The following is a 16391-nucleotide window of genomic DNA, read 5'->3' on the forward strand; positions in this document are numbered from 1 at the left end:
AAGGCTCTGTTTATCATTTATTAAATAAGTAAGTACTACATAAAAAAAAATGAAAAGTCGACTCTATGTTTTTCAGATAAAAGTAAAATCCGGGGCATTTAATTGTCTTATAAAACTGATAGGATATAGTGCCTTATAAGGAGACAGGGTCTACCCCTAAGGGACACTAAAAATAATACTGAACCATACTTTGCCTAATTAAAATTTAATTCCTACGTACCACATACAGCCTTCCAACATTATGTTCTGAATATTTGATACATAGAATGTTTATTTAGGCTACCCACACATGCTTACCGTACATATGTACTTTATGTACGTGTGCATGTGTGTTTTAAGTAAAATTGTTTTAAGTAAAGATATGTGTGCTATTTTAATTAAATTTTGATTCTTATTAATTAATTTTAAAAAATTAATTTGAATGATAGGTTTTTCGTAATCGTAATACATATAAAAAATTCATCTGATTACATTAACAATAAGCTCTTAGTATACTGTTATTTTGTCACATATTTAAACCCTCATCTTAAAAGTTTAATCTACATCACTGATTGAAATCTGAACTTAATTATTTACCAAACAAAAAGCTCTTTTGTCTAAAATAACATCTTTAAAAACATCTTACTTATATTAAACGTTATTATATAATATAAAAGATGATTACATAAAGGGAAACTCAAGGCTTAACTACAAAGGCCTGTCTAGAGTGTCTAGAATCTAGATATCGAGCACGAAGCAGTCAGGACCTAGCCAAAGCTTAACTTGTCAAAACAAAACGTTTTAAACATTAATTCACGCACACAAACGCAAAATGGCAATAAAAACAAACCGCCCCCCACACAAGGACACGAGCACGCACACAACCGCAACCATCTAAACTTGTCAAACGATAACGCACACGTACACAATACACATTATAAGCTTATTGAAACCCATACATGCACAGGCGCGCACACAGATGCAAGCGTCTAGACAACTTGTTAAAATGCGGTGTTCCGGGGACTCGACATTCGTCAGTAGGATAGGTCACGGACCACGGATAGCACATCCCTGTCTCGCGTTGCGCAATAACTCATAAGCCCATCCCGTTTCTCCGCAACGTGTTCCATCAGGCAACTGTAACGTTTATATCAGTTGAATAAGAGCTACATTTGCGTAATACAAACGCAGGTATAAATTTCGCTTTCAAAGCATCTCAGGACGAGTTCAAAAAGGCATTAAGGGATTTACGACGTAGTAATGAGTTTTATGTATAGGGGATAGGGTTGAAATTGTGAGTGATTAATGTCAGGTCTATCCAGGTCTCCCGGCTTGCTAGGTTTGTCCTTGGTCGGGCGAATTAGTCAGGAATAATAATTTATGTAAATGTGCGTGTGGAATATACGATAGGGTAGCCATGTGTGCGCGTACATAAATCATTAAATATTATACTAGTTATTGCCCGTGGGCTTACATTACTATACTTGACGAATTAAGTATAATTATGTATATGAAGGTTCCACGAATTATAATTTTCACAGACAGAATAGTTTAGAAAATTTTCAAGCAATATCCAGAAATTGTATAAGATTCTTTAATTTATATTTAGTCACAAATTTACAAATAATACCAATAGTTTTAATAAATACAAAGCTTTTAACCTAAGCTTTAATCAATACATTAAATTCCATAAAAACATTGTCCCCAAAATCAAATATTGAATGTCCACCCCATTGGGACTTATCCCTGAACATGGGTGAAATGTGGATATCTATCCCTTACGAGAACATGTAAGTAATTGATTTTCTTTGTGTTTTATAAAGGCCCAGTGGATCCAGGTCAGTTGTTGTAGGACGGAAAATAAAATAAAACGTAATTTTAATCAATACTCAGATATTTATTCTCGATAAATTCAAGCAAATTCTCATACTTTAGGTTCTTTATCATTATATCGTTGGTACCTTATTTTTGATTCATTTTCTTTTTTAGAAAATATGTATCAATCACGTCATGTTAACTATAATTTCGCTTTTACCTCCATTTAGAAACATATTATCTCATAAACTTCCACATTTTAAAGTAGGTACACGTACATTATATTATTACAAATAAAATATCTCTAAATATCATCATTACAAGCCAATTCAAACTTACCATAAAAGGCTACGCCTACTATAGCTATAAAACTCCGCAGACGTGTCTTCCGCCACCGTCTGAAGGTCGCGGGGTTGTTCAACCCCCTCCCGTTCCCCCAACCCCCTCCTCCAACCCCTAACCCGCGTATGTAATATTTGCTTACAGGGTGGTTCATAACGATTACAGATCTAATAGGGATGAGCTTGGAGGCATGCTTGTAAAGGTCACGCTGGTTTTTTTTTATACTAGCCTGTGGTTACGGCTTTGCCCGGGTTGACCCAGGATAAATGTAGCCTATGGTACTCGGAAAATATTTATTAATGTTATTATTATATTATAATCGGTCGCGTTGAATCGTTTGTAATAAACGAACAATAAAATTATTGTTTTTCTAATTGGTATAGACTAGATGAGACTGCGGCTTTGACTGCGATTTTTTTGTAATTCTAATATAGTCATAGCATTTTTCTCTTTTTTAATGAAACGTTGCAATTCTAGCGTATGTCCTGATAAAATGCATCCAGGTATTTGGGTGTTATCTGCAACTAACAAACAGACAACAAACATACTTTCATCTTAAAGATTTTATTGCTCTATCACGTAGAATACTTTCCTTAAAATTTGACTGAATATGACACAAATACGTAGACATAAAATCTATTTTTATTCGGGCAAAGCCACAGGCTAAAGCTAGTAATAACCTGCGAAGCTTAAGCTTACTTCATTATTATGAAAATGATGTAGCAGACTAATTATTCATTAACAACAAATTAGTATTCCATTGAACACTGTGTAACAAGATTCGTGTTCGCTTTGATCTGGTTAAGCACTTACAAGCGCGTCTGTTTCATGGATGGGTGCCCGCAAATCTAGTTACAATATAAATACTATTATCTCTGTTATATAACTGAAATACAAAAGCTTTATTGTGCTTTCGAAGATGATTTGGAACTTTTGTTATTTTAGTGAAAATCTTAAAATGAAGAATTAAAAAATATTTGTATCTCCTGTTAGAATAATAACGATTTTTAAAGATATTTCATAAGAAAAAAATCCTAAAAAAAACACATTTTTGTGTAGCTCGAAGGTTTAAAATTAAGGCTAAAACAATGAGACTATACTGCTCAATTTCCATTTGTTATTTTCAAAGTTTTCTAGACTGCGGTATATATTATATACCTATAGTATATAGTGAAGCAGACATACCCTACCCTCGTCATGCGCACATATTACTCACTCTCGTATCAGACAGGTATTGTAGCCTAGATATAATTGTTAGGGTTGCTAGATATAACAGTTAGATTTATTTCTGTCACATTTGTACAAAATCTTTTTACTTTATGTGTTTGTATGGTGAAATATAGCGACTGGTTGTAGTTTGACTGTAGCATACGTCAGATTACATTTTATTTATGGTATGCCAAATAAATGGCTATTTTTGAGTTATAATATGGGATATTTCGATAAATGATACTGATATAGCACAGTATTTATTTTAATACTGTAATAAAATATTATAATTTATTTTTAAAATAAAATATTGTTGAGGATATTGTAATTTTCATAGTATTTTTTTTTCATGAAGTTCCAAAGTACACTTTCTGTAAATTAAAATCAAAATTATTATAAAACATTTCATGTGTAACATAGTTTATATTTTAAAAAGAACACGCAAAAAATGAACATCAAACGCATAAAATGATACAAAAATCACATCCCACAAGAGCGAAGCCAGGATTCTCAACTAGTGAACCACAAAACCTATTTATGATCGTATAAAACTTTCTAAAAGCCTAGCAACCCAGGGTAATAATTCCCGTAAATAGGCCTTACATGAGGGATGTACATCGTACATCGTTACGTCATAGCCTTGTTTCTGTATATAACAGATATATTACAAGTAAATAAATAATTTCAAATCTGGGGTATATCAAGTGAAATACTAACTAAATATATTTGAAGATAATAACATTTTCTCGGAATAGTATAGTACTAGACTTTGTAGGTAATTTTGAAGGGTTAAATTTACATGAGGTATAAATTCGTCGAAGCTTAAACCTATAACTACAAGTATATTAATCATCTAGATTGCTATATTATTTACTAGCTTTCCGCCCGCAGCTTCGCCCGCGTTTTCAGAGAAAACCCCGCATAGTTCCCTTTCCCGTGGGATTTCCGGAATAAAACCTATCCTATCTCTCAAGTTGGATCGAACTGCACGTGGTGTGCGAATTTTATTATAATCGGTTAAGTGGTTCAGGACTCCATTGAGGACAAACATTGTGACACGAGATTTATATATGTATGTATATTAAAGATTTAACATGAGGTTAAGATTTTGCTGGATAACAGAAACGTAATGATTTTGAAGTGAAAACTTCTTTAGCGGCGTTGGGTATAAAATCTTAAACTCGCGTCAGGACACGTGGCCTGATCGAAAAAGCGTAAGACGGATTTTTTTTTAGCCCTTATATTCCATGCGTAAGACGGATACCATTCCAAAATATCAAACATGCTGAACGTTAATAATCAAGCTTTCACTTCTGCCGGCACTCCCGGAGTGCAACCTGTCTTTTTTTTATTATATCTCTCAATACTATTATTTTTTCATGATTTTCCACCTAAACATCCACTCTTTCCAATTAAAATCATTGGCTCTATCCAATTTGATATTGTTTTTATCAAAAGTTCAGCACATGCAAGCCACTTACGATATTTTCGCGCCAAAATCAAATGTCGGATGCTGTCAAAGTGACATTCGTCAGTGTGACATGATGGACATGTTTGACATTTTGTGTTCTGAACCTCCCGTGGGAGGTAGCGTGGGATAGTATTTTCATTCAATAGAGTATTTTTAATTTTTTGAACATCATGTGCGGTGCCAAATATTGTAAAATGGGACAAATAATAATATTTATAGCATTATAATGCAAAAAAAAAACCTTTTTTTCTTTTCCGTTGTGATAAGTAAATAAATCTTTTTAAATATCTATCGTATTACAGTCATCTCAATCTATTTATGGCGGAAAAACACCTCCAGAATAAAATCTAAAATTTAGACATTAAACAGAGTTTTGGATTTTATAATAATTTTGATAATACATAATATTATAATCAACTTCATTATTAAATTACTCCGTATATTTTAAGATGCTTATTATCAATACTTTTTGCAATAACTAAGTTACTTTAATTTTAAAGATATAATTAGATATATTTTTTTACATCATCGTTATCACCTATAAATTAAATTAATATTTTTTCAAATATTTATAAAAAATGCTAATCAAATTATTTTCTTTTTCAGGTAAGCTTTATTATTATATTGGCTGTGGAAAGAAGTCGTGTAAGTACATACATACATATTCAAAAAGTATCTATTACTTAAAAAAAATCGGAAAATTTTTCGTACCCAAAATCTAGTAGAACAGCAATAATCTGCATTTAAAAAATTTATATAAGGAAAGAGAGGACTAAAAGCTAAATTTTCTAAAAATAGACATAAAAATATAAATATTCTTCTTCTCTCATACCTTTTGAATAATTATTTGCATTCATATCTGAAAATAGAAACTTCCGTACACTGTCATTCATAGATGCGCATACGTCTGTGCCAAGACATGCGTGTGTGCGTTAAGAAAGTTTATATGTAGCTGATAGCACACATCTATGTAATACATATTACATACCTAGATTATTATACGAAAATTTGTAAAACGGGATTTTTAATATTATATTTTCTTGCAAGCTCATAAATAGAATATCATAAAATTAGCTCTATTTTAAAGTTTGTTAATATATTCGAAAAAAAAATCAAATAAAAAAAATCCAGGATATCACGGGTTCGAAACTCGGTTAAGAATAAGGTCGTCTCGTCTAAATCTTATGACTTATTTTCTTATATAATTTAGTAGAGACACAAAAATTAAGTAGTACACCTAGTATTTTATTACGTTAATACATATTTTTAACACACAAACAGAATAATTAATATATAACGCACATAATTTATTCATAATGGATTCCCAAGAGTCTGTGTAGCGACAAAGGAATAAGGTTTTGATAATTAGGCACGCTACAATAAAGTCTAGACTCCGACCTTGTGCCTAGACGGTCTAGAACTATTGTTTATTCATCCAACATCCGTGGATAAAGTTTATACTCAATTTTAGGCAATTTCTACCATATATTAATTTGTTATTTTATGAAAATTGTTTTGAGAATGGAAATTGCTCCTTGTAAAATATGTTGCAATAGCTTTTCTATTTAAGACAATATTTTTATTATAGCGTAAAATATTTCTAGGTTTAGTTCTAATAACCCCGGAGGAGCTACATTTGCTGGAAAACCAATCATTTCCATAATATTAAGCTTTCATTTGAACTAATTGTAGCTTTGTCAGGACTTCGTTATAATCAATATTGCGAAGCCTATATTTTCAAATTTTAGTTAAGTATATATTTAATTTCAGCAACATGGAAATTTTGGAAATGTTGTATAAAATGTATACTTAATTTTTCTTGGTTGTTTTTACGTATTTACATGGGTAAATTAAAATTTTAGCTATGGAGCTATAACCATTATCTTAATCTGGATATTCGCAGACATTCTCATATTTAAAATTGTATAGTCCGTTTAAAAATGGTCTCATATACACAAATAATGTTCATAGAACTGTCCATCTAAAATATAAGTCTCATCTCTTTAAATTATATCTAGATCTAATCCTAACCTAGACAATAGATGCACAATTAATCTGAACAGTAGTGCGCTTTTCCCCGGCGTTCGCATGGAATTTTTCACAATAACAATGTAATTGGAGTTTCCACTTTCAATTTCACTGACGGCAAGCAAAAAAACCGTACCGTACTATGTGTAGGGATAGCAAAAAAGTTTTATATTAAAAACTAGTTTAAATACGAAATATGTTATACCTTGGCTTCTCAATATTTTTCCTCTTTGGTATTTATGAATCATATTATGTCTTTTTAGCCATTAATGCTGTAATTACAACATACTTTTTATAGATAACTAGCTGTGCTTCGCGGTTTCACCCGCGTGGCTCCGCTCCTGTTGGTCTTAGCGTAATGATATATAAGCCTATAGCCTCGATAAATGGGCTATCTAACACCAAAAATTTTTTCAAACCGAACCAGTAGTTCCTGAGATTAGCGCGTTCAAACAAACTAGCAAACTCTTCAGCTTTATAATATTAGTTTAGATGTAAATTATATTTTGTGGATATCGTTTAGAACTAGCCTATGAATCCAACTGTAAATTCAATATAATTGATGATGATGATAATTTCAATAATATTACACACAGATGGAAAACGTGATGCTTGCTCATCTAAATGAACCACGACATAGATCCGATCATAGTATTAATTGGAAGGTGATATCACCACCACTGATTGGTGATAAATGCACATCAGAGTTGCATATTTTATCGTAAAATAAGAATGTTCTAGGGTCTAATATCTTCGTGATAAAATCCTCACTTACTTTCTCAAGCTATATCGACGATTTAAAACTTTTTATTAAAAGAAGTTGTCTTTTGATAAATTTTTCGATTTTTTTGGCAAAATATAAATAATTGCGAACGAAGTTAAAACATTCTTAAACAAATAGGTAATTCAGATAAACAAGAATTTAAGAGAAAATAGAACCAGTAATCCTGACCTACATAATTATCAGCAGTTAATAAGATATTTGATTTACCATCCCCAATATTTTGCGAATACAGAAAAATAGTAAACTTTCACTTTGTCTGCTGACGGTACGTTTGTTTACAGTTTTCACTATCGATATTTTTCTAAGTGAAAATTAAGTCAGATTGCCGTTTGCCGGTATTCGTTGCGTGCTGCATCTTATACGGGTAGTTACTATTGTGATAATTACCAATAAATAATATTGAGGATGGTCGTATAATTGGCACAGTATTGGTACGTAGAGACGGTGGTAGAAAATTATATTAAGCTTGGGAGAATAAAGAAAAGGTTATTACTTTTTACTTTGAACGAAATCGTTTGTCCCGTGATCTTTGTTAATTTTTGAGATGAGATATTTAATAAATGTCATACAAAACAGGCTTTCGAACCAAATTCATCACGATTTTCTTAAAAGACAACTATACCCACAAAATTACAAATTTTCCTTATAAATTCAATACTTACTAACGAAAAACAATTTTCATCCCACACGGAACCCTAGACCGCTCTAACAAGGATATCAGTAACCAATGACCCACCACTCAACCCAAGGTAAGTAACCACTTCATGTATTTACTTACAATTCTATTTATTTTTCGATAACAGTTATTTCATCCGCCTTGTAGAAATTTCCACATTTCTAAGTGGAAACAGTATCTGAATGGATTCATCTTTTCGAGTACTAATAAACAAATAAAGTGTGTTTTATTGAAGACAATGTACATACGTTTGGGAAGATTAATGGGACTTAGGTCTAATAAACAATTTTTTTTTAATGAATACTATAAAATACATTATAACATAATATAGTGAGAAACTTATTACATTGATACGAATATTAATAATTAAAATACTAGTTCAGACGAAACTGATAAGCTAGGAAACAATTGGTATTCGCTACATTCATCCAATTTAGCAGTCCTGACCTACAACAATACGCCATTTATAATAATCTATTTCCATAATTTAATACAAATAAATTACAATAATTGCTCTTCAATTATTTATAAACTTAAAGCGTTAAGCCTAACCTAATCCAACAAGGTTTAATGTGTTTTTGTAAAAAAAAACTTTACCGTACTAATCGTAGCCAATTACTGCATGTGTGTGCGTTGCTATGTGTGCGAAGGGTTGCCACATATTTAAGTTTGTTATTTATTTTTATAAAAGGAACTAAAATTACAAGATAATTAAGCTTGGATGTCTCCCATAACGCCACACGTCTTCACCGTCTCCACGCAGCGCATAGAAATAAAACAATTATAAGTATTATCATTTTTGTGTTTTTGTCATGTACATCTTTGTAATTACCATATTATATGAATATTACTATCTTAATATATATAAATCTCGTGTCACAATGTTTGTACTCAATGGACTCCTAAACCACTTAACCAATTATAATAAAACTCGCACGCCATGTGCAGTTCGATCCAACTTGAGAGATAGGATAGTTTAAATATGTAGGTACCACGGGCGAAGCCGGGGCGGACCGCTAGTTATGATACAAATACCAAATTATTTAATCTTCCCGTCTCATATAAACTTGAATTTATTCCATAAAATACTTAAAAAAAATAACATAATATCTATAAGTATTGAAGTTGCTAGAAGCGAGTACAATTAGCTTCTGTCTAAACAAGTCCTTAGCTTTCAATAACATAAAACAAAACAAATAATAAAACTCATTCCAACCAAATGACAGCCCTGAAAATTCGCATGTGTGCGCGTGCGCAGCGTATCCTTGAAACCGTACAACGACTGCACTTGCTCGTATCAGTTCGGAAATGATCTTGCAATTATCACTCGATATTTTTTATTGTTTCCAACTTATTGTGGAAAATATACTGCTATTTGCACTGGAGCGTGATGCGTAATAGTTATGTGATAGAAAATGATTGTTTTATATTATTTATTGTTCGTTAATTAGGTAATTCTGTAATTAATATTAATTAAATATCTTACTTAATTGTAATCTCTAACTGCTCTAAATTTTATTGGAATTTTCTTGTATTAAAAAAAATGTCTTATAAGATTTCCCCATTTCCCCTACACACAATATTAAAATTTATTTCATAATATTGAATAAAGAGCACACTACTATTCCTATAAAATAATGTTCATAAAAATAATATTCACAGGCTAACTTATATCATACGACAGTTTTGCTTATCTTCTCGGAAAGGCATAAAAAATTATCATAATTATTTTCAATTCCATATCCGAATTGGTATTTCGTTTTATTAGAAACAGCATTCTTTTTTATTCTAGCAATTCCAAATAGAATGCGAATATCCGAACGCGCAGCTATCTCTTTCTCTCGCTGTCTCTCTCGCTCTCACTTGGCGCCAAAGCTAAGCAAGATTGATGAAGGAGATAGATCGATTTTTATTCTATTTTAAGATGCGTTCATTGTTTGAGAATTTAATTTGTTTTGCGGGTTTTAGATACTACTGTATTGATACGGTTTCTTTAAATAGGTAGAAATTTACTTTAAATGGGTAGGATTTTAATTTGTGACTATTTTTCGATGCTAGTTTAATCATTTATTTGTGTGTTTATATTTAAATTATACAGATGACAAATATTATACAGATATTTCTGCGAATATGAATCAAAACAAGTAAGACGACAAAAATAATCAAATTGGATTTTTGTTTGCAACACGAGTATTTTGAATTTTGAAATATACTTAAAATTTACAAATATTTATTTGAGGCAAAATCCACAATTTTTCTTCCTATGATAAAAATGATACTCAGATTATATAAGTCAGTGTCAAAGGTAGCCAGTTCGATGCCCGACCGTTAACCTTTTGATAAGCGTTATCAATTAAACCGTAATCATCTTAGATTCCTATTGGACTGACAACAAGGAAATATCTCAGAGTAATAAACGATTGAGAGTGATTTAAAATTTCCATTTCAATTTATACGTTAAGTAGGTAAGAAGATATCAGTAAATAAATAAACATGTAATTCACGCTATATTATAATACTAGCTGTGCCCCGCGGTTTCACTCGCATTGCTCCGCTCCTATTGGTCTTAGCGTGATGATATATATAGCCTATAGCCTTCCTCGATAAATGGGCTATCTAACACCGAAAGAATTTTTCAAATTGGACCAGAAGTTGCTGACATTATCGCGTTCAATCAAACAAACAAACTCTTCAGCTTTATAATATTAGTATGGATACATTACCTAAAGTATAAAATTTATCCGTCTGTTCATTATTTAGATTTAGTTTTAAACTATTTAAACTATTTTATTATGTTAGTCTGTAAGTTATTTAATCTATAGGTCGTTACAATTAATTGTCTATGGCCTGAAATAAATGTAAAAATTCCAGCCATAAACTATTTTGTCTGAGAACGGGTAGTACGGTAAATAAATGTACAAATAAAAATTAATATAGAGACGTACATTAAATTATAAACATAATTAACACATCAAAAACAAATGCGCAATAATTGACATCCATTCTAAAATCAGGAACAAACATACAAGGTATTAAAAATAAATAAAAACTAAAACCCATAAGATTAGGAGCACCAAAATTATCACGATACAAATACGAATGACATTGGTTCTACTGCCACGGCCAGTATAACTTGACCCCTAGATAACTACCAGTTTCCTTACTCGCGTAGTAAATCGCTGTAGTGTGCGAGGGGCCAGGGCTCAGCTTACGCTGGCAAAGTTTGTGTGTCACGTGGTCGTCGCACGCGCAACACTATTTGTAAAGTCGGTCAATGCCCCGAGCGTTAGATAAAAAAAAACATTGTTTACACAGAAGTTACGCAAAATAATGATCAGTGACGATGAGGCCCCTTTAATTATATAATCATTTTATTTATCTGTGCTATTGTTGCTCTATATATTTTTTTTCCTTCCTTAAGTATAGTTCTGATGTACATACATGGATAGAATTGATAGAATGTAGATACCTATAATAGAGGCGATTCAATTAAATACGAAAAAGGTTCGGAATATTTTAGAATGGTATAGAATATATTGGTTGTAAATAATAATAATGCTAATTTAAGGATATTATAATTTATTTATGTATTATTTAATATCAATAATTGTGTTACTGAGTCACAGCAATGACTCAAAACAGCGTTTTATCATGGTAGAGTTGGTATGGTAGAGTTTGAGTTCTCTTTAATTCTATATCAGAATTAATATAATTGAAGATGAATTCTAAAATTTAATACGAATACATTCTCGTGATGTGAATTATGCATCCGGCACAATTGGACACAAACTGAGTCAGATATTAAGTGGGTCACCAATAATATCAAAGGCGTATAATTAAAAATACGCAAGTACTGAAACTAACAAGTCTGCAGACTTAATTAATAGAGAAGCAGTGAAAACCCGTCTGACGAGGAAAAAGAGGAAAGCTCAAACGAAAGTGGAAAAGCTTCACACAAGCGAACATCTATGTGTTCCCGCACACAGAGGCGCCGTCGAAAACGAAAGTGTCCGAGCGCCGCCGACGCGGGCCGAACGGCCTCACCAAGTCAGTGGAACTCAGCGTGGAAACTGGGACATCAGTAGGCAACGCGACGCAGTTGCGAGCGGACGCGGCGCGAGACATTACGCTCTATGACATAACTGTGATGGTGTTCGTGTGAATAATTAACTATGATGGCTGTGGAAGGCCGGCCGGCGAGCGCCGGACCTGAGACGCGAAAGTCGCCACCGCCCGACCGGAGGGCCATGAGTGAACCGGAGCCCCGGACCCTGGCCGCCCGCAAGGCTTACCCGGACGCTGATGATGGACCCTTAGACTTGACAGTTCACACGCGTAAAGAAATAACAGTTCGCGATTTCGCCCGGCACTCGTTCGCCGACCCGGCAGACTATGTGCGCGCCCAGGCGATCCTGCGCCAGTCCAGGGAGTACTTGGCCGCCGGCAGGGATTCCGGCACGGAGTCCGACGACTCCGCCGGCCGCCTCAGCCCCGGGGACGACCCAATGTCCGGCAAGGCGTACAAGAAATCGCTCATGAAGAGATACAGTAAGTTGACAATGCGCTCATTATTTTGTTTACGCATCGGAACGAGATATTTTTTCGGAAGAATGTAGCGATAAGTTATTTATATAATATACGTTTTATAGAGGAAATGACGCGGTCTGGATAAGTGCATGGAAATTATGATTGCTGTTATTAAATCGCACAATGTATATAAATAAATTAAAACTACTTTTTTTTTCTATATTGTAAATTAAAATATATTGCTAATTTTTTTTATAAATTAATGTAAACTATACACATAATATTTAGAAGTAAAATATAATTTTGTTTGTAAGTTATAGGCGTAAGAATTCAAGGTATTTCCCATTTCATAGAAAGTAAGTTACTGAAAGCTCTACAAGGCTACGGATGCTACGAGAACTCATTGTTGACTTACAATTCTAGGATCTGTTGCTATTTATAAATATGTACTTACATTCCTTTGTGTAGTATTTGTAGTTTTTAATAGTATTCTGTACAAACACCTTAAGATATTATATTTATTAATGTATTCATTAATAATAAACTAGAAATGTAGAGTCTTGAAAAAAACATATTCCTGTTTCATTTATGTGTTTTGTTATAAACAAAAACGATTTGGTTAGGTTTAATGATATTCAGAAATCCGGTATTTTATGCTAAATATTAAGGGAGTTTGGTAAAAAATATGACGATAAATTTATGTTTTTACATGAAACTGGGCAAAACATGCGACCGTGTTCGCGTCATAGAAAATAAGACTACGGAGAGGAAACGTTACCTAAAACTAGTTAATAATAATATTATTATAACACTCCTAAGACAAAGAAATAAAACAATAAAAATCGGGTCAGCACTTTATTCCCCACTAACGTACAAACAATAATTTCAATACAAATATAAGTATGCATTATTTAATCACGATACACAACCACCTAAATACATAATATATAAAATTCGTACGCTATCTTTACAACTTCCTTATGATTTTGATGAAAACACAAACCTTATCAATTTGCAATAATTTTCCCTTTATCAATACATAAATTTACATTATTGATTGATTGTTTTAAACGTAGGTATAAATTATCATTAAATTGTTACTCTTTTATTTATGTATGACAAGTAGTTATTAGTAATGTTTATTAAATTTTAAAGAAGCATTGAAATTAAAATATTAATTTAAAGCTCATTATTCATTATTTTCTTAGAAATTTATAAGTATGTTTGAATAAGAAATTGCTTGTTAAAATTTATATTAACGAACTTAGAGCTTCTAAAAATCAAATTTGATAAAATTCATTAAAACATTTGAAAGCTACGAGTACAAATAACTCGCTTTTCTGGTAGAGATAGCTACAGCTAAGGCAGTCCCTTATTTTTATATACAAGTCATCTATAATCTTTAACTAGAACTTAGTAACTAACCAATTAAAATATAACTAAAAGAAGTGGAAACAATATATTTTTTCGACTTTTTCAATACTTTTTTGTAAATGAAGATATTTTACAACTCATTAATCGCTTATCAAATTGCACAATCAAAAATGCAATTATTACCTTTAATCGGTATTTTATATTATTACTTATTATGTAAGTACATATTTGGGAATGATAAACGAATATGTTAGTAAAGCTTTAATTCATTTAATGTTATGTAAACGAATATATCGGTATTGATGCAATTACATGTCACACAAGCACTTAATTCTAATTATGCAAAAGTTATTTTAAGTTAAGTATTAATTGATATGTATTTTACTCATATGTCTTAATTATAATTATTGTTTGTTCTTATCTTATATCATTTAATGGTAATAAAATCAATACTTACTTAAGATTTTAGAAGCATTAAAATACTAGGTAGAGCCCGTGGTTTCACTCACAAATCAACTGTGCTAAAAGATGCCTTTGTATTCCAGACTATAAGTTCTTCCTATACTTATCACTACATAGTATAAAACAAAGTCGCTGTCTCTGTCCCTATGTCCCTATGTATACTTAAATCTTTAAAACTACGCAACGGATTTTGATGCGGTTTTTTTAATAGATAGAGTGATTCAAAAGGAAGGTTTTAGTATATAATTTATCATGTTTTAGACAAAGCGGGCGAAGCCGCGGGCGGACAGCTAGTTTCATATATACAGGATCACTTGTTTTTAATCCTTTCAAACGTCTAGTTTACTTTTGTAATTTTATGGTATTGTTTGAATTTTTTCGGATTTTTACAGACAAACTCGGGGGCAAGCTATATAATATTATGATATTGAATGCAATACATATATAATTGGCTTGCAATAATGTTGCCATATCCGCCGACTAAGCGTGTATGTGTAACATATTGGGGTCGATGACATTTTACGGAAAACATAGTGACTGGCCAGCGAGCCTTTGCTCCTATTTCACGAATTTATTTAATAATACTTTTATCAAAATAAAATGTAAATTAACTTTAAGATAACAATAATAGAACAAGATTGAGGAGATCTTATCGACTTATAGTTGTTTCTTCCAGGCGACCAGGGGCAAAAGTAAGGAGCAAATTTTAAAAATAAAATTGGCATGTCATACAGGAATGAAATTATACAAGAATAAAACAGTGAATAACACTAGTAAGCTGTAAGACAAGTAGGTAACTTTTGCTGTAGTATTTTACCATAAAACAGGGATTTCCCAGTGTTCATATCCTACTCATTTATAGTGAGCTCATATATAGTAGTTTACAGTATCTTTACGTTTGTACTTCAATATACCGAAAACGACTCAACAGATTTCGATGAAATTTGTTACACAGATAGTTTATAAACCATAATCCATCTATAATATGTAGTAAGATATTCATAAAACAATCTGAAATCAATATCACCTGACCCTTTCACTTCCGCAGTCAGGTAAAGTAGAGAGCTCTCACCTGCGCAGGCGCATCCCATGTTCCGTGTGAACTATTTCTTGGAGAAATTTGAACATAGTCATTTTTATCAAAAGTCAATTGTCAATAGGCTATATTGCTCCCGGTTTTGATCGCAAAGTTTAAAAAAAAACTGTAATCTACATATTTTTAGCATACCACAAACCGAACCAAATCTTTGACATATTTTTGCGTTGACCAAAAATACGATATTTAATTACCTTATAAATTAATAATAATCATTCGCAAACATTCAACAAAATTAAATATCACAGATAATTATTGCAGACTCCATATTCCAATATGGTGGCTGTCGAATAAGCAAAAATGACAGTAACACAATACGAAACAAAACATTTAATATCAATCAGCCCGTACTGTACTCGGAAGTGCACCGGGCATCGAACCCGCTACCCAGAAGCTGAGTCAGCAAATATTTTGCTACGTTTTAAAAACTATGAGGTCAAAGATATCGATAAATATGCACGCTTCTCGCCAGTACTGATTTATACTACTTTTAAGATTAGTTTTCATGACAAAAGTAGCCATAGTTAATTTCGTATTATATCTATACTAATATTATAAAGCTGAAGAGTTTGTTTGTTTAAACGCGCTAATCTCAGGAACTACTGGTCCGATTTGAAAAATTTTTTCG

At 32.1% G+C, this 16391-nt stretch overlaps 1 protein-coding gene across 7 annotated transcripts in view; it reads left to right on the top strand.

Moving 5' to 3' along the window:
* Eip74EF (Ecdysone-induced protein E74) overlaps positions 1-16391 on the top strand; it is a 163984-nt gene that overhangs the window by 103609 nt on the left and 43984 nt on the right. The window contains exon 1 of one of the 7 annotated variants that reach the window (XM_089712003.1): positions 12365-12852. The exons of the other annotated variants lie outside the window; for them this stretch is intronic. Coding sequence (XP_089568129.1) covers positions 12477-12852 — 376 coding nt within the window. The 5' untranslated portion in view covers positions 12365-12476. Of the gene's footprint in view, positions 1-12364; positions 12853-16391 lie in introns of those variants that run through there. 7 annotated transcript variants of the gene reach the window in all.

The sequence above is a fragment of the Colias philodice genome, chromosome 3, assembly GCF_061535455.1.
Source record: "Colias philodice isolate Cphi_HAF_F1 chromosome 3, ilColPhil1 Martin Lab GWU primary, whole genome shotgun sequence".
Classification (NCBI taxonomy): Eukaryota; Metazoa; Arthropoda; class Insecta; order Lepidoptera; family Pieridae; genus Colias; species Colias philodice.